Genomic DNA, 24,607 nt, shown 5'->3' with positions numbered 1-24,607 from the left:
CCTCTTTTTCCAAGTGCTTTTGCTTCTGTAGCTCTCGAATAAAGTCTGAATCCTTGTCAGATTTACGACTCAGGTTAGGCTGAAAAAGATTGAGGGTATTAACAGACAAATTAGGCAACGTGGATAGAAAAGAACCAAACAACCAGGCGTAATGCCCCCCCATTGTTTAGTAAAAGGAGTGTTGATGGGGTTGCGTGAGGGGGAAGGGGGGATTGTAGGCATGAAGACCAGCGTTTCTTTAAACAGTTTTATATAGTATAACATTTGAAAGCCAATCATTGAGAGAAGGCAGAGGGCTCAAATAACCCTGGATCCAGAACAGGTGAACACAGGAGAAAAAAGGAATAAGCTTGCCAACAAGCTGTATGTTCCATACACATTCCTTTCTAATTGGTGTCCAGCTTCGCGTCTACCTGAAGGTCCCACTTAGACGCAGTTACTTTACTACACCATGACAGTCCACTCCAGTTCCACTTAGCCCTACATTTTTTGGGGAAATCAAAATCCTTTTCAACACATTCAAAGTGAGCTATTCAAGATACAGCTCTACTATAAATCTTGGATTCCACTAACAAAGACTTCCCAACAGGACCCTGCAGCTTGTGACCCAAGAAAACAGGAAGGCGCATTCTGCAATGGTCCACTGAAAGCATCAGTACGGCAGCTCGACATGTAGGGGATGGCCATCATAACATGCAGCATGGTAGTGCCTTACTGTTGAACCAAGAGATACCAGCTTCCTCGAACGCACCGGGGACATTGCACCCCTGTCAGATTCCAGAGACTGTGTGCTGCCAGGGCCATCTCCTGAAAGATGAAAAATAAAATTCTAAACGTAAAGCCAAAAGAAAGAGGAGAGCAAGAAAAGCTGCAAGATTATCCACATGAATGTTGGTACACATGACATTGTACAGCCCCCAGCCTAGAAGCAAGTTAGCAACTACAATGACGTGCATCTCCCCCTTCAATTAAGCCACAGTTACACTGATGGTAAAAGCCTGTGGCCCCAACTGCGCTAGGGTCCGCAGTATCTTACCACCATTACAGCCTATTGAAGGGGGGGGGCGGTGGGGGGTCCTCTTCCATTTCCTTGGCTGGATTTGACCGCTACATTATGCTGCAATGGGGTTGTATTAGAGACAAGTGTTCTGGGGGTTGGGGGAGCAGCAAAGCTGGAGTGTTAGTTGGGCAGGAGGGCAGGTGCAAGCTTCGTTATCAAAAACGTGTCATGGCCCGTTCGATTCAGTCTTTGAGCAATTGCACTGGCTGCCTCACCAGCCCAAGGTGCTAAAAGTCTGTATAACCCACAACAAGCGTGCAAATGCCCCCCCCCCCCCAATCAATTCTGCAATTAGACATGTCCCATATAAAATAAAAAACAAAGTTTCATTTTCAAGTTACCAGGGCTGCGTTAGAAATGAAAGCCGCCTGGGAGGTCATAACTTGCTCAGACTAAGCATGTAACAAAGTAAACTTAATATACTGATACAATTCAACTGTGTTGTGTTAACCAGATATTTTACTGCTCATAACATGGAATCCTAAATCTACTTCCGAGATTAACCTAGTACACCGAATTCTTTTACACGCAAGTGCACTTATTTGAAACAAGCACTGGCATGTCCAAGAGAGTCGGCGTTTGCTAAAGCGCATTGCAGTTTGCATTTTTTAGGCATCAGTAGTAAGGGGAAGAGAGCCGGAATGCCATGGAGGACGCAGTGCCGAGAGTGATGCTGCCAACAAGAGGGAGAAAGGTGTGAGCGAGGCAGCTAGCAGGACGGCAAGCAAGTGCGTGTAAAGGATGAGAGCGAAAGTAGGGGTGGCAAGACAGTGAGCGAGAGGCGGATGCATGGAAAGGTGCGAGAAGAGTTGCGAGAGCTGGCGTGAAGAGCGCGAGTTGGGAGAGAGATGAGTAAGGGAAGCGAGAGACCGATTGTGCTAGCAAGAGGGGCGAGGTTTAAAGCAGCACGGCAAGACCGAGGAGGATGGCAGAAAAAGTAGGATTATAAGGTCAGTGATCGGTGTGAGGAGCAAGTATGCAAAGACGGTAGGGGGCTGGTGAATGCGTTAGTGTGCAAGTGACAGTAGGATAACGTGGGGAGATGAGATCGAGTTAGGAGAGCAAGAGGGACAGTGCTAGCAAGGTTATGGGGAGGTGCGAGCAAGAAGCTGAAAGCAGGACTGCTGAGAGGAAGGATGGTAGAGAAACAGTTGTGCAAAGAAAGGCGAGTGTAAGGTGTGGTGAGGTTGCATGTACGAGTGCATGAAAATGAAAAAAGACAGAAGAAAGAATGGAGCCACGTGGAGAGAGAAGGTGCGAGGAATGAGAAGAGGTGGCCTGTGAGGCAAGAGAAGCGTGAAGAGACAGAACGAAGGTGTGAGAGGAAGTATGGTAGAGAAAGAGGTGCAAGGAGAGGTGAGAGCAAGAGAAAGTGTGATGCGGGTGCATTCAAGAAGGCTAGTGCGGGGGACGAGAGGGTAATTGTGCATGCGAGCGAACAAGAGAAAGACGGAGAAAGTGTCCCTACCAGAGCTACACCGAATTATGCCCAAATTACATTGGCAGGAAACTTTAACCATCAGTAATAATTCTGGCGCAGACTTTAAACTGGTATTTTCACTTATTCCTACCACCCTCTCAAAAAGGTGCCTTAACGTTGCCACGGTCCTATTCCTTTACCGACTGTTCAATCAATGCATCACTTGTTGCTCTATTATTGCGAAGGCAGACTCCATTAAGCACTGCACAGAGCGACGTGGCATACATCAATGTGTGGGAGCCGAGTCAAAGGATCAGTGGCCACAGAACCCCCTCACTGAGTGTCCCACTGATCAAAGGACGATTCAATGCAGGAGGCAAGAACCAGGAAGAAACCCTAGTCGCATAGAGACTGGCCCTGCGGTTGCATGATCCCAACAATAGAGGCAGGATGCGCTAGCCATATGGAACTTAGGCTAAAACCTGCTCCACCCTCCAAGCAAGATCTTTGCCCCCACATTTCAGCTTCATAGCAGCCCACACTTCCCCATTCAGCAACATCAAAATACATTGACGTTTATGTGATTATTTCGATTGACTCACCGGATACCTGGTGGCGACAACCGCCATTGTGGCCAGCAGCCGCTACCCGACCCTTGGGGAGCCTATATGAAGGAGGATCGCATGGAAGGGACCCTCCGGGGAGATGTCATGGCTTCACTGAATGAGACAATGTATCCCATTTTCCCTTTTTTTTCCAATAACCATTTTATTGATTTTCGCTCCGTTACTAAAAAAGTACTTCCATTGTAATATTTTATACTTAGACTAGTTGAATTAACATGAAGTAACAAGGTCCATTTTTAAAAATTAATGTATAAAATGAGTAAATGACAGGTAATACAAAGAAAAGGTACACATTTTTAACAATACCTGCTCGGAGTACAATATCTATAACAAATGATTAAGTTGAACGGAATACATAGTATCACTAAATGGATATTGAGACAATACGGGTGAAAAGAACAAGGAAACAAGACAGAAAACAGTAGGGAAAGGGACAGCAATGTTTAAGGATTAATTATATTTAGTCAGGATTGAGATTACATTTGTGCAAACAGTCAGAGGAAGAAGCACGACGCTTTCCAATCAGATGAGTGGAACAGATCGAGTTCAGTTACAAGAAAGGTTATGAAACGCAATATAATCAAAATAGTATGAGATCCAAATACTTAGCAATGGAGCCAATTATAAGAATATAAAGAAATAAATGTTCTGTAAAATGAAAGATCAGTTGCATGCAAGACCAAATCTTAGTCCAAAATGCAAAGACATTTACAAATTAATATTGGCAGCAACAGACATGGAATGACATTTTCCAAATTTGGGTCCAAAAGTTGGAGGGTGGTTGAAAGGTCCAGTTTGTCTCCCACAGTCTGATAGTGCTGTGGGGGGATTAGTACGTTGAGTGAGGATCATTTAGGAATGTATAGAGCTTGGCGGCACTACTAAAAGGATTGTAGATTTAAAAAGTCAGAAAAGGGGAAGGGGAATTTTGGGTCATAGTAGAGATTTAATTATTGGTTTAATAAGTGATGCGTGAAACGGGAGATCTGATTCAGCAATATCAAATTTGATGCCTGATGAGTACCATGTGTAAATCTAGTGGGGTTGGATTTGGTTAAACCAGAGGAAGAGGTCATCCAAGTTGGTTTTAGAGAAGGAATTTGTAGGGAGTTTATTCCAAATGGATTTGAAAAAGTGTCTAGTAGGAAATGAAGTGATATTGTGCCAAGAGGACGTCAATAAGAAATGGGAGAGTGGAGAAATAAAGCTAGTTTCAATATTGACCCAAAGGAGCATTTTCAAGATTGGTTGCAAAATGGTTAACGTTAATTGATTTAGAATAAAGGCTTTATGGCACAATTGGAAGTTAGGCAATTCAACTCCACCTAAAAGCTTAGGGAGTAAAGTGATTCCATAAGAATTTAAGAAGGAAGTCAAGTTTCTGCGAAACACGTGTGACTGTCAGATAAAGAGTAGAAGATAAATGGGGCTTATCTTTATAGTATCAAGGCACCCCCAACCAAGATAAGGAGCGACAATCTTGAAATCATTTCAGTACCTATTCAACTAAAAGGTTAGTGTTGAGTGATGGTGGTATGTTCATCTTTAGCAATTTGAAGCCCAAGATACATATGTGATGGTTGCCATGACATGCTGAATAGTGGGGTATTGGTGAGAGGCACGACCACAGATCTATCCAAATTTTACTTGTATCCAGAGAAAAAAAAGTTGTTTATAGTAGTTAAATGTTGGATGGAGGCGGGATTAGAGAGATAAAGTAGAAAGTTATCTGCCTAAGCAGAATGTTTAATTTCTATATTATTAATGACCTTTGGTGTTGGTTTGTTCTGCTGCTTTGTAGGAGAGTTTTGAGTGCAAGGTTAAATAAGGGAGAGGGGACAGCCTTAACAGGTGCCTCTTAATTTGGAAAGAGGAGAGAGAATTATTAAGAATTTGAGTAGTAGAGGAGTATAGTACTTTGACCAGCCATGCCAGGTTAAGGAATGAAACATAAAAGACCAAGAGATGTGACGAGTCAAGAGCCGAGAGCAAGGGGAATCATCAGAATTTTTAGATTGAGAAAGCGCATTTAATAAAGTCTAGTATTGGAAGAAGCATGGCGATCTTTGATAAAACCAGACTGGTTAGAGTGTATAAGTTTAGGAAGGTATTGCTCTAAGCGTTTTGCCAGAATTTTGGCAAATATCTTAGAATCGGAATAGAGAGATGGGTATGTAGTTTTTAATATAGGAGGGATCTTTCAGGTTTGGGAAAGGAGTACAAGAATGTCTTCACCGAAGGAACCAGGGTTTGACCAGTTTCAATAAATTCCGAATATAATTGTAAGAGTTTGAGCAATTATAGAAATCTATGGTAAACAGTCAGGACTTGGTACCTTATTAGGTTTGAGGTCTGATATGGCTTGTTTGATTTCAGATAGGGAGATGGGAATGTCAAGGGAGGAAAGGTCAACAGGGTGAGGAATTTTTAGCTATTTCTGAAGCAAGGATGAATTCAGAAGTATTAGAGGAATCCAAGGAATATAGATTGGAGTAAAAATCATGAAGAGTAATTAATATTTTTTGGATTGGTTAATCTGATATCAGGAGAGGATATGGTTAATGAGTGATTTTTCTAAGTAGGAAGCTAACATTTTCCCACCTTTGTTGGATCCACTGTATAATTTAGTTCAAGATTAAAGTATAGCATTAGCAGCTCTGTCAGTGCATAGTGCACAGTTTATTAAAGTCAATACGTTTGATCATGACATCTTTTATGGTATTTGAATCAGGGTTGGTAAAGTATGCCTGTTCGAGAAGTTTGGTAGAGCACAGAGTTGAGAGAGTTCCGATTTGTCACTTTAATGGCCGCAAATCGAATTATGAACCCACGGAGGGTGGCTTATTATTCTTTGAATTACGTTCAGGGCGATTATTGAGGAAGAAATAATACATATAAGACTTGGGGCCTGATTCACAGAACTGTTTTATAATGGTGCAATCCCATAGGAAAATGTTCTGTTAATCAGGCCCTTAGTTTTGCCAGTAAAGGATTTGTCATTGAGGAATTAATAAATCTCCCCCATGGAGAAAATTTAAAATACCCATTTTAAAGTGGTAGAGACAGGAGCATGAGCAGAAATGGTTATGGAGCCAATTTCAGAATTCGAAATAGTGGGAGTTAAAGAATTAACAAAAATATAATCAAGGTCTAGAAAAGGATTGGTGGGGAGGGGAATAAAATGTACAGTCTATTGTATCGTGACAGAAGCGCCAAGAGTCAACTAGATTAAGCCTTTGAAGTAGGTTTTAGGAAACTACTACAGGATTTGGAATGAACACAATGAGGCAGATTTACTGTCTAGGGCAAAGTCAAAATCTTGATTCATATCTCCACAAACAATAAGGGAATAGTTTCTTACCTGTAACTCCATTTCTCCAGCATTGGTATCTTTCATGGATTCACATGCTTAGAATATTACCCGTCGTCAGACTGGGACCCCTCGGTACACATATATAGCCTTTTCCAAAGGAAAGCTTTCGACACTTTTGTGTCCTATCTACGTCCTTCTAGGACTCGCCTATGCATGCTCCGCAGGCCGTGCTAGTATAAGAGGCCCGCCCCCGCGGCTCCCCTTCAGATTTCGGCCCCTCCAAAGTAGGAAGGGTTAAATTTATTGCATACGGGGAGGTTGGCGGGCGCATGTGAATCCATGAAAGATACCAATGCTGGAGAAATGGAGTTACAGGTAAGAAACTATTCCCTTCTCCAGCATTGGATCTTTCATGGATTCACATGCTTAGAATAGATTGTATAGCAGTAACACTTGAGACGGCGGTGAGAATGTAATGTAACAATATATATCCTCACCCTACTACACAATGCATATCTACTGTAGGGATAAGTGAAGTTTTTGCCCACATAAAGTATATCGCCCTTAAGAGGGTAGACAACAGAATCTCCACAGGGAGGAGCTTACCTTACTGAAACAGATGGCGCAGGACAGCTCTCCCCATCTGCACCTCGTCTGCATGCTGCCTGGCAAGGCAGTAGTGGCGGGTAAACGTGTGGGGCACTGTGGCATATGTGTGGCATATGTCCGTCAGCGGAATTCCAGCCCATAACGCTGTTGAGGAGGACATCGACCTTGTAGAATGAGCTCTAGGATGTCCTTGCAGTGGCCTTCCGGCCTTGGAGTGACAAAAAGCAATCGTCGACGAGACCCATCTAGCCAATCCCTGTTTAGAGATTGCTTTTCCTCTCATCGACGGACCATATGCGACGAACAGTTACCGAGTAGCCCTGATGTCTTGTGTACGATGTAGGTAGAATTTCAGAGCCCTCTTAACGCCCAGGGTATGTAGAGTTTTTTCTGCTGCCGATGGAGTGGCGAAGAAAGTAGGCAGAACCACGGATGAGTGTTTGTGATATACCGTCGGAACCTTCGGGACGAACATAGGGTTAGTTGCCAGGACTACCTTGTCCTTAAAGAATCTTAGGTAGGGCGGGTCCACGACCAGCGCTTGTAGTTCCGAGATACCTCTGGCTGATGTGATAGCTATCAAGAATGCCAACTTCCACGAAATGAATTTTTTGTTGGACGTGGCCATAGGCTCCAAAGGCGGTTTCATCAAGCCTGCCAACACTATGTTGAGGCTCCACGTCGGGGAAAAACGTTTCACCGGGGGAAAAGCTCGAAATAAACCCCGCATGAAGTGTTTTACCAGTCTGTCACTGAATAGAGGAGACGACTGCCTCTTCCTTGTGAACCTCGAGATGGCTGCCAGGTGTACCTTTATCGATGAGGGGGACAATCCCTTTTTTGCCAAGAGGAGCAGATAAGGTAGAACTTGTTCCGGCGTCACCAACATGGTTGTAGGCCCCGTTGTCCTCTACACCATTCACAGAATCTCCGCCACTTATAGGAGTAAGATTTGTTAGTAGAAGGGGCTCTAGCCGCCTGTAGAATTTTTTGGCAATCCTCTGAAATGTCTAAAGCACCGAACTCCGAGAAGTCAGGAGCCAGGACGTAAGGTTGAGACTATCCGGGTCGTGATGCCACACAGTGCCTCTGTCCCGGGATAGAAGGTACGGGACTTTCGGAAACGCTATGGGATGTTCCAGCGATAGATGGGAGGTCTGAGAACCACGGTTGCCTCAGCCAGTATGGTGTCACTAGAATCACCCGGCAATTGTATCTGCGTATCCACTGTATTGTTTTCCGTATGAGGGGAACGGGGGAAAAGCATAGAGGAACATGTCCGTCCATGGGAAGGAGAACGCCTCCCCCACCAAACCCTCTTGGGGCCATCTGCTTGCAAATTGCTCGCATTTCTTGTTGTCTTTGGTCGCGAAGGCGTCCAGAGGGGGGTGACCCCATTTCTCGAACACTTTCCTCAAGTGACCCGTGTCCATTTCCCACTCGTGTATCTTAACCATGCTTCTGCTGAGGGAGTCGGCTTGGCAGTTCCTCACTCCTGGAAGGTGATGAGCCACGAGGGAAATTTCGTGCTTCGATGCCCAATGCCATGTTTTCTGGGCTTCTATGGAAAGAGTCATTGATCGTGTCCCTCCTTGTTTCCTCAGATAAAACATGGCTGTTGTATTGTCGGTCAGTATTCGCACTCGCGAACTCTTGATGTGTGGTAGGAACGCCTTCAAAGCCCATCGTACCGCTCTGAGTTCCAGTACGTTTATGTTTAGGAGTGACTCCGTTGGAGACCAGCGACCTTGCGTTTGGAGAGCACCCATGTGCGCTCCCCATCCGGTTAGGGACGCATCCGTAACTATGGTGCTCTGAAACTCCGGCTCCTGTAGGGGCACACCGTTGTTCAGATTGTGGGAACTCTGCCACCACTGAAGGGTCCGCCGTAGCTTGTCGTCGATGGTTATCCTGTCCGACCACGATCCCTGAGCCTGTGTCCATCGGTCCGCAAGGAATTCTTGGACTGGCCTCATGAATAGTCGACAGTTTCTCACCAGATGGATGCAGGATGCCATGGCCCCTAGGACCGAAACATACTTTCTCACCGAGATCCTGGTGTTTCGCCGTAGCCGGGCCGCTTGTTGAATGAGTCTTGAGGTCCTGTCGAGAGAAGGTTTCACCAGCCCTAACTGAGTCTCGAACTGTGCCCCCAAGAAAACCAGCGTTCTCGATGGCCGCAGAGAGGATTTCTCGAAGTTTATGGCGAATCCTAGCCGTTGTAGAAGCTGCATGGTGGCTTGCAGACTTGTGTTGGTCGACGCTGGGGAGGATCCCCTTACCAGCCAGTCGTCGAGGTATGGGTATACATGGTGGCTTGGCTTCCTTAGCCAGGCAGCCACTGGAGCCAGGCATTTTGTGAACGTTCTGGGGGAGGTCTTGAGCCCGAAAGGAAGAACCGTGAATTGGTAGTGAGTTTGCCCTATTACAAAACGTAGGAATTTCCTGTGTTTCCGACACATTGGAATATTGAAATACGCGTCCTGTAAATTCAGGGACGCCAGGAAATCTCCCTTTTGAACTGCGCGGATCACTTCCTGCAGAGTGAGCATCTTGAATTTCAGGCTCTTTAAAGGACTTGTTGAGATCGCGTAAGTCTAGAATGGGACGCCATTTGCCGCTCGGCTTTTTTATGACGAAGTATCTTGAGTAGACTCCTTGACCTCTGTGATGTTGGAACTAATTCTATCACGCCCTTCGCTAACATGAGTGTAACCTCTTGTTGCAGTACCTTCATATGGGACTGAGCGGTGAACGCAGGCGGAATTTGCGGAGGGTTGTGTTTGAATTGCAGAGTGTCCGTTTCTTATAGTGTCTAACACCCATTGGTCCGGCGTTATCCTTTCCCATTCGTCGACATATGCTGAAACTCTTCCCCCCAGAACGGTTTGTGGTATGTCACTGCTGATCTTTATTTTGCTCGTCTCTCGACGACGATGGGTATGATGGTCGTTTTCTGGAAGACTGGAAGTTTCGTCGACGGTTAGCCGATTGTGAGGCACGTCGGTATCCCTGGGAGGGGTAAGCCGATCTGGCAAACGATCTGTCTCCAGAAGAGAATCTTGAATTACCTGAAGCCCCTCTAAAGGGACGAAAAGACTTGTAACTTCTGCCACTCTGGAGGGCACCTAATGAACGTGCCCTGTCCGAATCTTCTTTCATTCCTTTTAGGGCCTCGTCCACCTTCTCACCGAAAAGAAGGTCTCCCTCAAAGGGCATATCTAAGACCTTGTATTGCACTTCTGGCCTGAAGTAGGTACACTTAAGCCATGACTGTCGACGCAATACCACCCCATTGTTGACTTGCTTGAAGCCTGACTCAGCGAGATCCACCACGATGTTCATTGCGTGATTTGAGGCTTCCTCACCCTCTCGGACCAGTAGCATCGCTGCCTTCCTCTGTTGTTCTGGAAGATGATCAAGCAGCGGAGCTAGTCTGTGCCACATCTCCCTATCGTATCTGGCCACAATTGCCAGAGAGTTTGCGGCCTTTACTGTGGTCGCTCCCGCGGAGAGCACTTTCTTGCCAAAGGCATCTTGGCGTCTCGCTTCGTTCTCAGGAGTAGTCGTGCACTTGTGCTGTGCCTTTGCCTTCCTCGCTGCCGCCGCCGCCGCCAACACCACAGAGTCCGGTGTTGGTTGAGAGGATAAACACTTGGGGGTAGACTCTGGAGCCTTAAACTTTTTTTCTAGGCGTCCTTTCACTGCTGGTTCTGAGAATGGGCGTCTCATTGTCTGCAACCCCCCTTTCCATACATGGTCTAGTATTGGTATCGAGAACACCGACCTCCTTCTCTTGCCCATGTGGTCGAACAAAAAACAGTCCTTTTTCTGTTCTTCCTGGGATAGACCAAATTCTTTGCATGCCTTCTCCATCATAGAATGGAATGACGCAATGTCGTCCGGAGGGGACGGGTGAGCTGGGCTTCTGGGGTTTTCCAACTCCGCCTCTGACTCCCAGGTAGGATCCCTGGAGGGGGATAATGAGATATCCGACATGGCTCCCCTGTCAGACTCCGAATCTGGCAGCTCACCTTCCTCCTGTGCCAGTGTTGAGATTGGCGTGCGTGGGTGCGTCGGTTGACGGGACGGGCCCTGCTCGTCGACGGGTGACTGTGGCAGGCTTGCCTGGGGTAGTCGCTGGTCTAACTACCGTAACAAGGACTGAAGCGTGGACAGAATATCCAACGACAAAACCGATTGAGGAGAGGGGCAGATACCGGTGTAACGGATGCCCTAGTCAACGACTTGTCAGCTGCTCGTAGCCCTAGGTCTGTTGGGCCAGCAACTCTCTCGTTCTCGTGCTCAGAGGACAGCAACATAGCTTGTTCTTGTAGCAAAGCCTCCGGGGGGGGGGGGGGGGGTCGGGTCAAAGACTTCAGCCTCCAGGCCTCCTGTAGGACCCCCGTCGACGAGACCCTCGTCGACGCCACTGTCGACGGGACGGTGGATGCCCCCTGTGCAAGTGGCAGGGAGGCGGCCGATGACTGGACCGCCGTCGACGACGACGACGACGTAGACTTCGCAGGTGGTTTTGGCAGTCCCGCCTTCTCCACACTGTGCCCGCTTTTACTCGACTCGTGGTCGATCTGTGATGATCGCCAGAGGAGGATTTCCTTTCCTTCTCATGCTTTTTTGATGAGGATGATTTCTTTGCCGAGGAGTCTCTAGTGGCGTGACTTCCAGACAACTCTTTCTCCGACGGTCTAGATTTCTTCGCCGGTGGATCCGACGAGGCCGTGCGGCGTGATGTTTTCGCCGACTGTGTGGAGCCCACCTCTGAGGGGGGGGTATGCCCCCGCTCCATCATTCCGCCATGCCACCAGGCGTCGGTTCCGGTCTTTGACGGTTTTTTGAGAAAAACCCTTGCATATGTCGCAGGTATCCGCCGAATGGTGAGGGTGGAGGCAATATATGCAGTCCATATGTCCGTCCCCCTCGTAAACCCTTTTTTAAGCCGCATGTCGCGCATGGACGGAACAGCGCTTTTCCTGACACAGAGGACATTATACTGTACTCGAAATCCAATAACGCAACCTAGTACAAAAGAGTAAGACAACACAAGGAGATCCCACTACTTTGGAGACGGTTGAAATCTGAAGGGGAGCCGCGGGGGCGGGCCTCTTATACTAGCACGGCCTGCGGAGCATGCGTAGGCGGGTCCTAGAAGGACGTAGATAGGACACAAAAGTGTCGAAAGCTTTCCTTTGGAAAAGGCTATATATGTGTACCGAGGGGTCCCAGTCTGACGACGGGGAATATTCTAAGCATGTGAATCCATGAAAGATCCAATTCTGGAGAAATCTGGATTCTACTGGGAGTTTTAAATTAAAATTAGACCAAAAAAAGGGATTGGGGCCATAACTATTGATTATAGTAACTGACAGGTTATTAATGATTGCTTCTACAATGATCCAACGACCTTCAGGATAATTTTCTTCATTAACAAATGTAAAGTTTGTGTCTGTTCATCAAAATAGAAACACCGCTCTTGTCTAGAGCATTGGAAAATAGTATGACTGACCCATGAGGCTCTGATCTTGCAGATCTGGACAGGAGAGCGAAGCAAAAGCAGTCACGAGAGGAAAGCGGGCGATGTAACTTCACCTGTTGGGGGTGCACAGCGATGGCCAGGGAGAAATTGAACCCCTTATTCAACTGTTCCCCCATTTACTTTGCGATTGGATTTCCCCTTAACCCCACTGGTCTGTCCCCCCTCCTTAATCCCACTACTTTCCGAAGATGCTCTCCCGCCACCACTTGTTCCATAGCGACCCATTGTTTCGGTTTCCCCACCCTTCCCCATTCTGCCACTGCCCTTAGCTACACCGCCTGGTAGTATATTCATGTTGGTGCAAGCCACCCCCCCCAGCCCCCCACCACCACCACCACCACCACCACCACCACGCGACTTGCTTCTGAATAGCGTTTTCCTCCCTGTTCTCTGGTTTTTCCCTCCCAAATAAAAATCATGCATTCCTGGATGTCCTTTATTAACTTCACGGGACTGCTAGGGGAATCGCCTGGAAGAGATACAGGAGCCGGGGCAGTACATTCATTTTTATCATGGCCACCCTTCCAAACCATGATATGTACAACCCCCTCCATCTTGCTAGGTCTGTTTTAAGTTGCTTCAGCAGCGGGTAATAGTTTGCCCCTACACGTGGTTAGGTTCACCCCCAGGTAGTCAACTGGTCCCGATACCCACCTAAATGGGTTGCTTCTTTCCAGTTGGCTACCCCCACCCTCGTCTCTATGGATAAGTTTAGAATTTCTGAAGAACCAGTACACTGTATCAAATGCATATCTAAGGCAATCGCTGCTCCTATATGGTCCTTCAAGATCCTTGCTAATATATTGTAGCACCTCCGTATGTTAGACGCTGTCAACCTGCTCTGCACGAATCCAGCTTGATCCTTGTGCAACATATATGGTATCAATGGGTTCAACCGGGAGGCCAGTATTTTGCGAATATCTGCACATCGGTGATCAGATACAACGGGTGGTATGACCCCCGCAGTCCTCCAGTGGCTTTCCCAGCTTCAACAGTAGGGTAATGATCGATGCACGCGTTGTATCCGGTAACTTGCCGATTTCCAGCGCTTCGGTCCACAATAGTCGGGGAGCAAGTACATCCATGAATTCCCTGTAAAACTCTGCACCCAGCCCATCTGAACCTGGGGCTTTACCAGTTGGAAGGTTCTTTATTGCTTCCTTTATCTTGCTCGGCATTAGTGTTTCCAGAGCGTTGCACGCGTCCGATAGCAGCGTGGTAGATATTTTTGCTAAATAGTCATCAATTTCACGGTCTGTGGCTACGCTTCGAGGGGAGTACAAGTTGCCATTAAAACACCCAACTGATCTCTGCCTGCTTACTAACCACTACCCCATCACACCTGGTGGCGCATGTGATGTTCGTGCTGCCACTCTAGCAGCATACCTTATGTGCCAAGAGCCTACCCGGTCTATCCCGTTCCCCATACCTGCAGGAAGCTGCTGGCCTGTCAAATTAGCGCAGCTTGGTATTCATCCAGTTGAGACATCTGCACTAACCTGTGCTGTCAGGGTAATGGCGTACTCAATCTGCAGTCTGGCCAGCGATACTTCCCTCTTGGTTCCCTCTGACATACGGAGTACTCCTAGTTCTGTGGACATAGCGATACCCTTAATGTAAACCTTGAATGCCTGCCATAGGACAGCCCGTTGGGCTACTGATCCCTCATTCTCGAAGAACTCTGTGACATGTTGTGACAGACTGGTTCTAAACACAGGGTCGAGCAGGGTCGGTGCTTTGAAGCGCGACAGTGCATTGTGTGGTTCCTTCCAGGGTATCAAACAGCAGGGATACAGGAGAGTGATCAGATAGCGCCCGGGGCAATATCTTGACCTCTGTTACCAAACACAAAACCCCCAGATTAACCAAAGGTCTATCCTAGAATGCATGTCATGGGCTGATGACTAAAAGGTGTAGGCCCTTCAAATTCCATGTAGATCTGCACTGTGTGTATTGTGCGTGCTGCTCCAGTCAGGCATCTGGGGGGTGGTTCATCTGTCTAGATCTACGTCTAATATGGTATTAAAGCCTCCGCCACATATGCCTTGCGCAGTCTGGTATCTGGGGCATTTCCGAAAAACCTCTATATAACATTCTGGGCTGTCTATAGGACCATATCCATTAATCAATAGTGTTTCAACATTGCCTAATTTCCTGTGTAGGACCACATATGTACCTCTGGGGTCAAGGTTGCATAGTGGGTAAACGGGAGCGATCTATGAATCAGAAACATGAGGGGGGGGCCCCCCTCCCCCCCCGGGCACTTGTAGAGTAGGCCGTGTAGACCCAGTGCCCTCCGCATCCAGTGGCAAACTTGCATGCCCAATGGTCCAATAAATGTGTTTCTTGCAAAACTACCAACTAGGAACTTTGCCCGTTTATGCATGCCATTACTCTTCACTGGTGCACCTAAACCCACACATTCCAGCTAAGTAGCTTTATCCCCGAAACCCCCTTGTCAGCCATCTCATGCGTTATTGTATCGCCTTCACAATCTCGTATAATCTACCAGCATTGCAGTAACATGTTGCAGTAAATGTATGCATTTTCATAACCTCCCTCCCAACTACCCTACTGTGGCCCCTGCCCCCACTCTCCTCAGTTCCCCGAACTTCAACTACACTTGCCCCATCACCCCTGCCCTCTCCCTTCTAACTAAACTGCACTCGCATTGGGGGTAACCGCTGCCGTGGCGGCCAGGGTCCCGGTACATTGCATCAGTGCCTTGTCCGGTCCGAGTTTCCTTAATCGCATAATAATGCTAACACACAAAGCATTACTTTAGTATGCAGGCCGCTTTCACTACACCCACTACAATCAATCTCTCGTATTCACATTCCCTGTCCTAGATAAAGTGATGACCTATTTGCGCAGCAGGTGCAATGTTAAGTATTGTATATTGCCTTACATTCATTCAATCAATCTTCTACTTCGGGTGGCTACTTGTTGGGTAGGGGGGGGTGGGGGGGGGAATGTTGGCATCTACAAAGGTGGCAGCTTCCTCGGGAATCGTTAAGTAGGTTTTACTTTTATATTGCATGCGCAGCCTGGTTGGATATAGCATTGCATAGAGATCTTGCTTTCTCTCAGCTGTTTCTTCACTCGGATGAAGTTTTGCCTTTCCTGAACTGACAGGGTGCAATTGGGGAAAATAAAGTTCATACTGGACCCAAACCGGGCGCCTGGTTTGGGTTTTGCAGCCAGGGATCTGTGTGCTAATTCAACTACAATGGGGACCAGCCTGGTTCCCCCAGCAGTTCTTTTAGTAGCTCTTCGCCAGCTAATTCCATTGGTCCCTTCAATGCATCCTCGGGCACCCCTATGATGCGTGTATTAATACAACAAGATCTTGCCTCCAGAGCCTCACTTCAATTTGACGTTACCTAGATCTTCACCATGCTGGTCACCGTATTCTGAAGCGCCTCCATCGAGTCCTCTGCCGTACCAATTCAAGACTCTGCTTCTGTGATACGCTGTGTAGCTTTTTCCAGCTGCGTTCTAAATTGTCATGTCATTGCTATTGATAGCATTGAGCTTGTCATTTATGGATGCATATTCTTGTTGCATGGAGGTGACACTTTGTAAATCCATGGGGGCAGGAGCCATTATTAGTCGATTCTGGATCGCCAGCCCCTTCATTTCCCATCCTGTTCGATTTGGTAGTTGGTTTGGCGAACTTGTCCATCGTGCCGCTTTTCTTAGAGGCTGCACCCTTCAGCATTATATTCTGACTCCGGGCTTCTGCACAATTTGCCACTTGCATGCACTGTAATGTGTGCTAATCTGGACTTTATACTGCAAGTACCCTCTCAGGGTGTGGTAATTGCAGTAGCGGTCAGACACAGAGCCTTGTGTGCCCAGCACGAATGTTGCTTGCGGCGTATGCTCTTCTCTCCGATTACTCCTCAGCCAATCCTAGTTCCGCTTCGCGTTCAGGCCTTCCGGTTATGTACCATGGGCCTATCCTCAACTGGGCCTTCCCTAGATTACAGGGCTGTGTGTGGTCTCTGTTGCAGAGTATGCTCTGGTGTCCTTCACTTGAACTATAACTAAAGTGAGCCAGCATGCTCCAGGTCAAAATATGCCTGTTGGGCCATAGTGTGTCCACTGCCTCCAGTAACCGGTATTGGTGCCTGGATTTGATGCTTCCTGTTACACAGGATCCCTGGCAATCTAGCAGTGTGCTCTCCCTGGAGAGGGAGAGCATTTTGTATTCACGGGTTGAGGCCAGCAGAGATTACATCTGCTGGTGAGGGCTCATGGGGGCCAGTGGTGTGGTGCCTGCCCAACTGGGGCTCCCACTATGGGTCAGCTTGTGTGGGCTGTACAGCTTGTTCCATCCTTGCATGGTCCCCCAGTGATCTTGTGCCCGGCCTGCTTATTGCGAGTTTAGTCCGGAACCAGCATGCAATGGCGCTTTGGATTGTGGTTAGTGTTTGTGCCGCTGTGCCTCAGCACCCAAGAGAAACTCTGTAGCTCGGGCCTGGGACAACTTGTTGCGCCGTGCTTGCGGGGCCCGGGACCAATGGTTGTCCCGTTGTGCGTGTATCCGCAATCGCAGCAATGGACCGATCCTCCCCCTGCTCTCTCTCACCGTGTCAGCAGCGTGTCCTCCATCACCCTAAATGCAGGGCTATGGGGAGAGGCTGGTCAGGAGCTGAGTCGTTCCCCAGCCACGGCGTATGTGTGCTGTTGTCCGGTCTTGGGCCGCCTCTGCCATGTATGCTTCAAATGTATTGCAGGGGAGAGCCAACCGCCCTCCCCTGCATATGCCTCAGGCACCGTTCTCACCAGGGCAGGTGTCTCCACTGCACGAGGAGGGGGCAACATCCATGGCCCCTGCCTCTCACCCGCAACTGCCTGTGGAGCCAGAGCAGGTCAGCGGGATCGCCCCATGTCAATATTTAGGGTTCTCGCCTCCGTAGCGGTGAGAGTCGTCTGGAGTCTGGGGAGCCACACAAAGCGCAGCATCTCTTCACTCCAGAGGCAGACAGGTCCAGTGGAAGCCAGGCCTTCTCTCTGGATCAGTCAGTGAGGTTGCCCCAATTTTTTTGCCAAGGCACGCCCAGCCACCTTGCACCTTCATTTGCACAGTATCTGACAATATTTTGCACTGGACCTAAGCCCCACCAGAGCTCACACGAAAGCTTGCATTCAGCTATGTGCACAACAGCACCCCCTCACGAGCATCTCATTTTTATTAATTGGTCCTCATTACATATAAAGTAACAATGTTTCTAAACAGCGCATTATATATTTGAGCACCAAACGTCACCTTAGAGTTCACTTTACCACACGTACCAACATGGGATTGTTGCATCAAAAACTAAATTGTGTCTCAACAATAAACCTGCCAGCTGGGCTGACCTGTGTTCTTAGCTGCTTTAGCACAATAGAATAGGGTTTGAAAGCTTTGGAATACATGCAGGACACAGGAATGGAGGGGGTGGGGTGGATGTCAGGGGTGGCAGGAGTCAAAAAGCAACCTTAACTGCTGGACGGTTTCCAACTAAGGGCTTAGTAAAAGCATTCAACTGAGGCAGTACAGGACTCCACTCGTAGAAGGCTGTACCACCGAGTATATGGTAGCGTAGACAGAGCAGCCAGGCTCATCGTAGGAGGGAGAGAGGGCTGTACAATCAGTACAAATGAAATTGTAATACAAATGATCCAAAGGAACACAAACACTTTGTATTGTAAAAAAGGATTTATTTAAATACAGGTAGGCCCAGATAAATCTAGGCGGTAAGTAAACACTAAAACATTAAATCACAGTATAAAAACAGAACACTCTACTTGAAAGTACAAAGACCCAAGTGCAGACCTTATTTGAAGTACCCAACAGTAGTTCTAGGGAAGTCAAAAACTTTTCATACACATTCGGTGTAGGTCAAGCATATCCTTGGGGAGTAAAAACCAATGGTTACTTTTTACAATGTCATTCAGTAATGCAAAGGTAGTAGACCCTTCGTTTTATAATGATTCTCATTACAATTCAGTTAACTGGACAATATACTTTTGGCGAATAATGTAACACTTCTTCTAGGTGCAGTAAAAACCTAGAACTACGTTTGTCATAACAGTTATACTAGGTGAGTATAACCCAAGGAAATATACAATTACAGGTGCTTTTAAAATCAGGGAACCCCAGATTGGAGGTAAGCAGTAACTCTTGAAAACTTACTTTTGCATGGCACACAGCTAAAACCCACATACTTTGTTTAATCTCACAATGAAGGGGAAAGTAAAACCCAATGTCACACTTTACTGAATGATTCAAAGTTATTCTAGGTAGGCAACAACCTAATACAGACATATTAAGGCCAGGCTAGCAGCAAGTCAGGGTAAGCAAGACCCAGTTGGGAGGGGGGGTGTGTGGGAGGGTGGGGGGGGGGGGACACTCATACAATTATCCTCAAAGGATTAATCTGGTGATACCAACACTTTACTTTTGGGAAGAGGCACACCATAATCAAAGGAGAGTTAAATACCTTCACATCTACTTTCTATTAGACTGGGCAAAGAGTTGCTAAGGAAGAAAATATGTTAACCATACTTAATAGTGCATCACACCTTCAAGATCAGTAAGACATGTTTTAACTGTTCACTCCTAGAATTACAGTTACCAACAAACTCTTTACAAGTAAGTAACCTTTGAAACACCATTTTCTTTTCTAGGCAGAAGTCAAAATCCCTTGATAGTCTTTCCCTTATTCTTGGAGCACGAGTGTTCTAGTGACTAGTGACCACCCCCCCACCCCCTACCCCCCCCCTTCTGCCACCAAGGACTAGTGACCAACAGGCAGTGTCAGAATAGGTTCTTTAGTAGCAAAAGTCAAAGTTCCTTAGGAAAACTGGGCAAACAGGCGAGTACTTCACTTTAGAATTAGGAGAGGGTCCAGGGGCTTCGTAGAAGACACCCTAGCAGGATTGTAGCAGTGGTACTGGCTGAGAGACCTCCCCATCACAGAAAACAACCCACAGCTACACAGAAATCCTAACAGGCTTAAGGTAAGTACATACCCAAGCCAACACAGTACCTCAGCATTGAGGATTTTGCAGCAGGAGAACTTCAAGGTCTGCAGCCATACCCAGTCAGTGGATTCCTTGTGGACACTGAAAACAAGACCTCAGAAGGAACAGCAGGCATCGATGTAGAAGGCTGTAGGCAAGGTTTCCTCCCTGGCTGAATGTGGTTCTGCAGAATTGGCACCTTTTCAAGGAGCACAGAAGACAGAAAATCAGTTGAATTCTCATCGTTTTAAAGGTCCAGCACTCTAGTGAGGGGACTTTCCGGACTAGATGCGTCTCTGGAGGTCCACCAGGATGCCCAGTAAGTTTCTGCGAGATTCGGAAGAATGTACTGCATGATGGCTTGAGGTCTCAGGGTATTGGGTTATTGCAACAACGCATGTCACAGCAAAGTGTGGGATGGCTCAAAATACAGGTCTTGTCTAGTGGCTCTCACCAGGCTCTGTGTTGGGATTGTCGTTTCCGGAGTCCCCAGATCGATTGGAAAGAAGGGCTACAGCAGGCTCTCGCTGTTCTGGCCAACTTCTTCCATTACTTCTTTTAGGCCCTGTTAGTGGAGTCCACTCTAGCGCCAATTTCATTAATCTCCTTCCTCACTTCGGGCAATGATCGCCGTACATTTTCCTTAATCCTTTTGACTGAACCTGAAAGGTGTTCAGCATTGTCTATTACTTTAAGGCATTCCTGAATTTTAATTGTCTCCACTTCCTTTTCTCCCACTGTCTGCTGTACCCCTTTGTCCCCTGTGGGGGTTCCTTCGGTACGAGGCCACAAACAACGTTCCAGCTGGCCTCCCTGCATATTGGTGGGCATTTTAGACTTCATGAGGGTAGTTTTCCCTTTAGCGCCTGGCATCTGAAGAGTGTGCCTTTAACTCTCGTGGGCATTCACCTTTTGACCCGTGGGTCATGTCTCAATCTCCTAACTGCAACCCGTAACCTAAAAATCAATGTAATTCTTAACAACTGTTCACCCCTTTTATGATGTGTCCTTATACTCAAGAAAGCAATAAAAAAACTGAAAGGTGGCGATCGGTTCATGCAGTAATCCGATCATGGGCCGTTTTCCCTTAGGCGAGTACACTTCCTGGACCCAACTAGATCCCCACTCCATAGCACCAACCTTCCTTATTTGCCAGTATACAGAGGTCTAAATCCCTTAAACGTGAATTGGAAAATCCTGATGAACCCCCCAAAGGATTTACTATAAGAGGCACTTCATATGCATCTGCCAAATGTCCTTGCCAAACTCCGTTCAACCTTCCTTATGCATACGTGAGTAGCAGCTTCCCCTGTTTAATCAGAGACTCCCCAGCTCATTGTGGGTCTTCTCACTGGTCCCCTTTTACTCCAAATGCATTCCGCCACACCACATCTGGCCGCCGCTCCTCATTCGTCTGAGCTCCTTACTCGCTTGCATGGATGCGCCTTTCCAACCAGGTTCAACACCCACCACTCGAGGTGCACGCTCTGCCACCTGGTTCCCTTGATCACCAACCCACGTCGGATGAGGTCCGCTTGTCGTCCTTCATTCGCACACCTTCTCAAGGCACCATGCCATCCCCTTCACTCCTCCAGACACCTCTCCAGCTGTTCCAGCCTTTATAGAATGGCCATCCCTCCACTTCACCCCTCCGTCCTAGTCCACCAGATCAAAGTCCTCTCACCGCCACGCCCCAGCGTGTGTTAACCGGGTCTTCCCCCCTTCTTAATTCAGCATCAGGGGGGCTGCTAGAGTTTCTTCCACCACGACTTCTGCTTGTTCACTGTTGGAGACGGCAGCAGGGTATCGCCACGTTTTCTAGTCGGCCCCAAAGGCCTGCTTTTGTTGACCTCACCGGAGCTCATCGAACAAGTCTTTACAACCCGGCTGCCATCTTGGAATCCGATCGTTAGTCGTACTTTTTCCAGACAGTTTCATTTTAGACCTAACTGGGTTCTAGGACCATAATCTTGGTCTTTGCCACCTTAATGATAGTTTATTTAAAACCCAAACAAAGCTTCCATTAATTCTGATGTGTTTGACCTGGCCAGAAGCACTGCATGGTCCACAAAATCAGACAAAAGCATATGGCCATCCTTGGGACATTTAAACCCATCCTCTCCAGGAACAGACCACAAAAGCTTACGTGGAAGCCACAAAATGTTTGCCGCACTACTCTCTATAGGCAATTACCAGATGCCACCAGGTTCAAATTAATCCATGCACAACTTCTGCAGCCACACAGTTCTGGTTTTTCCATGGAAGCAGATATGAAAGTCAATACCTGTGGCCCGAGTTCTTGAACATAATGGCTGACACATTCTCCCAATGTCAGAGCAGGCGACAATGGCACTTACCCTTGGATTTCTGGAATCGCTGGGCCTTTGTAAATGACGTGGCTCCTTTAATGTCACAGTCCTTAACATCATATGATCCAGGGGCTGGGGCACACCCTGAAACAAAGTAAAAAACTGCTCAGATTTCCACACATAGAAACATGGGACACTTGCATAAAAACAAGTTAACATACCAATAAAAACAATACTTCAATAGCACCTGAAAAGCATAATTCCCAATAGTCGCTACTTTTAAATGTATGCCTAGACCCTCTGCTGTGAATTGCCAAGGAATACGATCAGACTGTTCTATACCCCTTTTTAAAAAAGGGGTAAGAGAAAAAAAAGACAGATTACATTGATGATTCTTCTGATTGGAACAGCAGCGTTATAAAGGTCTTTCTCTTGAGACCATTAAAAATGTGTCTTTTATAAAAAAAAAAAAAGAATGGTGGGTGGGGGTTCCCCCCACCTCCCCGACCCCATTGTTCCTCCCCACCTGCCACCCTCAGGCGTTTTGCCACCTGAACACCGCAGATCTGTGTAGTCACAGAGCAGTCTCTTAATCTTTTAGTAAAAACCTCTTCTTAAAAGATCTTTTCACTTAAAACAGATCAGGCCACACAAAACCCTTAGTTTTGAATTCTCAGCTGGAATTACTACTGAAAAGTAGCGAGCACAAAATAAACTTAATCTCTTTCAATACAGATTAAATCCACTAGGCCCCCCCCACCACCACCAAACCCTACAATGAGTGATGGGGGGCACATACCACCAGTGGGGGACGAGGGAGGAACTTTATGATCACAAGATCAAACATCGAAACCAGTCCTGCTTCCGGAGTATGGATTTCCTTGTGCAAAGACAAGACAGTTTTTAGGGTCTTCTCACTGCCTACAGATTAAAGACTCTTGAACTTCCCACTTTCTTGGTCGGGTCTTAGGTAGCTGGGGTCTGTTGGCGAGACATTGCATGTTCCTGGTTTGGAGCGGTGCACACACTAGACAGAGGAACGCAGGCGAGTGCGAGAGACAACTAGATTCACACAGCGGAGAGAACCACTTTTCATTCTCCGGGTCATGCCTTAATGGCCCACCAGTCTACCCACCTGTTCCTCCATGCCTCACAACAAGCTTGTACCTTGGGGCCTTACTCAGTTCTCTTCGCGCAAGTCACCACATGCACCAGGCCTCACCAGTCCCAGGTTCCCCCCCCTAGGCCATCTCAATGATTCACTAATTGCCGCCTATGATCAAATTTCGAAGGGCAATTAATATCCACTTCTGCATTCAGATGTTCTGCCTCTACGCTTCCTCCTGCTCACACTCTTCTCAAATTCCAGATTTACTCCTACTCTAGTCCCTTTTACAAAGATGGCTCTTCTCCAGCCTTATCTGAAACACCTCCATACCAGACCCCTTTCGATACCAGTGTCCAGGACCAGCTCCTTGGAGAAGGATGCAGCTTCACTTTCTACCTGGTTCTGCTCACCAGCAATTCCAGCATGTTGGAGCCCCTTAAGGGGATACTGGCATTAGTGTCTGGATATGGCAAAATGCTGGCTGTCATTGGTGGCATGGTGCACCTAGCTTGAGGGGCGGGGGGGGGATGGAAATCTCGCCCCCCACACATGTCAGTCATGTGGCAGCACGATAAGTAGCCTCACATTTTGCAGAGCTGCGCAATACAATAAAAATATATTGCAGAGTGATTTGTCTTTTAAAGAAAGGTTGAAAGTGGACATCAATAGGGCAGCAATGAAGTCGAGAAAGAGGGCAGACCAAATGTAACCCACTTTTAGGGGAAGAAAATTCTCAAAAGAACAAAAAACTGCCCATTTGGGCTACTAAGAAATACAACTCTAAATGTATGGCATACAATCCGCCTCAACATTTGGAGAAGTTACTTCTCAATATGTTGGGGGAAAAAGGCAGAGTCATCTCATCACTATCAAATTGATAACCCATGACTATGAATATTGACAGTTGTGGGATACAATTCTGTAAATATGGAGCCTCTAAAAGTGGGAGTGAGGCATCAGTACCTACCACGAACATAAGTCTAGGCAGTGCTCCCATGTGCACACATCGTAGAACATACGTTCCTAAAACAATTAGCTCTCCCGGGAGTGTGAAGAAGGTGACCAGAATTATCAAATGAGTCACTGCAGTGTGTGGGAACCAAGCTCCTTGAGAGTCTTCATTCCCAGGGTTATTGGCGAGATCGAGGATGCTTTATTATCTGACCAAATGGGTTTGCATGAAGCTTTAAGAAAATATTGAAAATAATATCATGAACCGTTACTGAGGTAAGGGGGAGGGGTTTAAGGAAAAATGTTCAATGATATTAAATGACATTTGAAGCAGTCACAACAGTGCAAAAGATACATCTGAATGATGCTACCTCACAGTAAGCAAAGTTAGAGCACCTGACTGGAGATGCTCTATATATATATATATATATATATATATATAAATGAGGGAATGCTGATACAACTGAGTGAGAAGGTGACGAATAATTAAAGAAAGGTGGGTAATGAGGCAAACAAGCGAGGGTATCCGGCCAGGTCCTCCAAGACCGCGTCCTATGAACAGGTTGCGGTCTAACAATGTGAGGTGGAGGGTGAGATTTCACTTTTGACATGCGTCATTCCTCTGTGTCGCATTGTGTGAGAG

At 47.0% G+C, this 24,607-nt stretch overlaps 1 protein-coding gene across 3 annotated transcripts in view; it reads right to left on the bottom strand.

Moving 5' to 3' along the window:
* HMMR (hyaluronan mediated motility receptor) overlaps positions 1 to 24,607 on the bottom strand; it is a 630,884-nt gene that overhangs the window by 545,368 nt on the left and 60,909 nt on the right. For 2 of the 3 annotated variants that reach the window (XM_069654282.1, XM_069654283.1), the window contains exons 2-4: positions 21,954 to 22,049; positions 716 to 807; positions 2 to 79 (exon numbers count right to left, since the gene is read on the bottom strand). In XM_069654282.1, coding sequence (XP_069510383.1) covers positions 2 to 79; positions 716 to 807; positions 21,954 to 22,049 — 266 coding nt within the window. The remainder of the gene's footprint in view (position 1; positions 80 to 715; positions 808 to 21,953; positions 22,050 to 24,607) is intronic. The other variant, XM_069654284.1, reaches the window with a different exon arrangement.

Source organism: Ambystoma mexicanum, chromosome 3q (genome assembly GCF_040938575.1).
Source record: "Ambystoma mexicanum isolate Mex_15411 chromosome 3q, UKY_AmexF1_1, whole genome shotgun sequence".
NCBI classification, from domain to species: domain Eukaryota; kingdom Metazoa; phylum Chordata; class Amphibia; order Caudata; family Ambystomatidae; genus Ambystoma; species Ambystoma mexicanum.
This window is presented reverse-complemented; position numbering and strand designations above follow the sequence as displayed.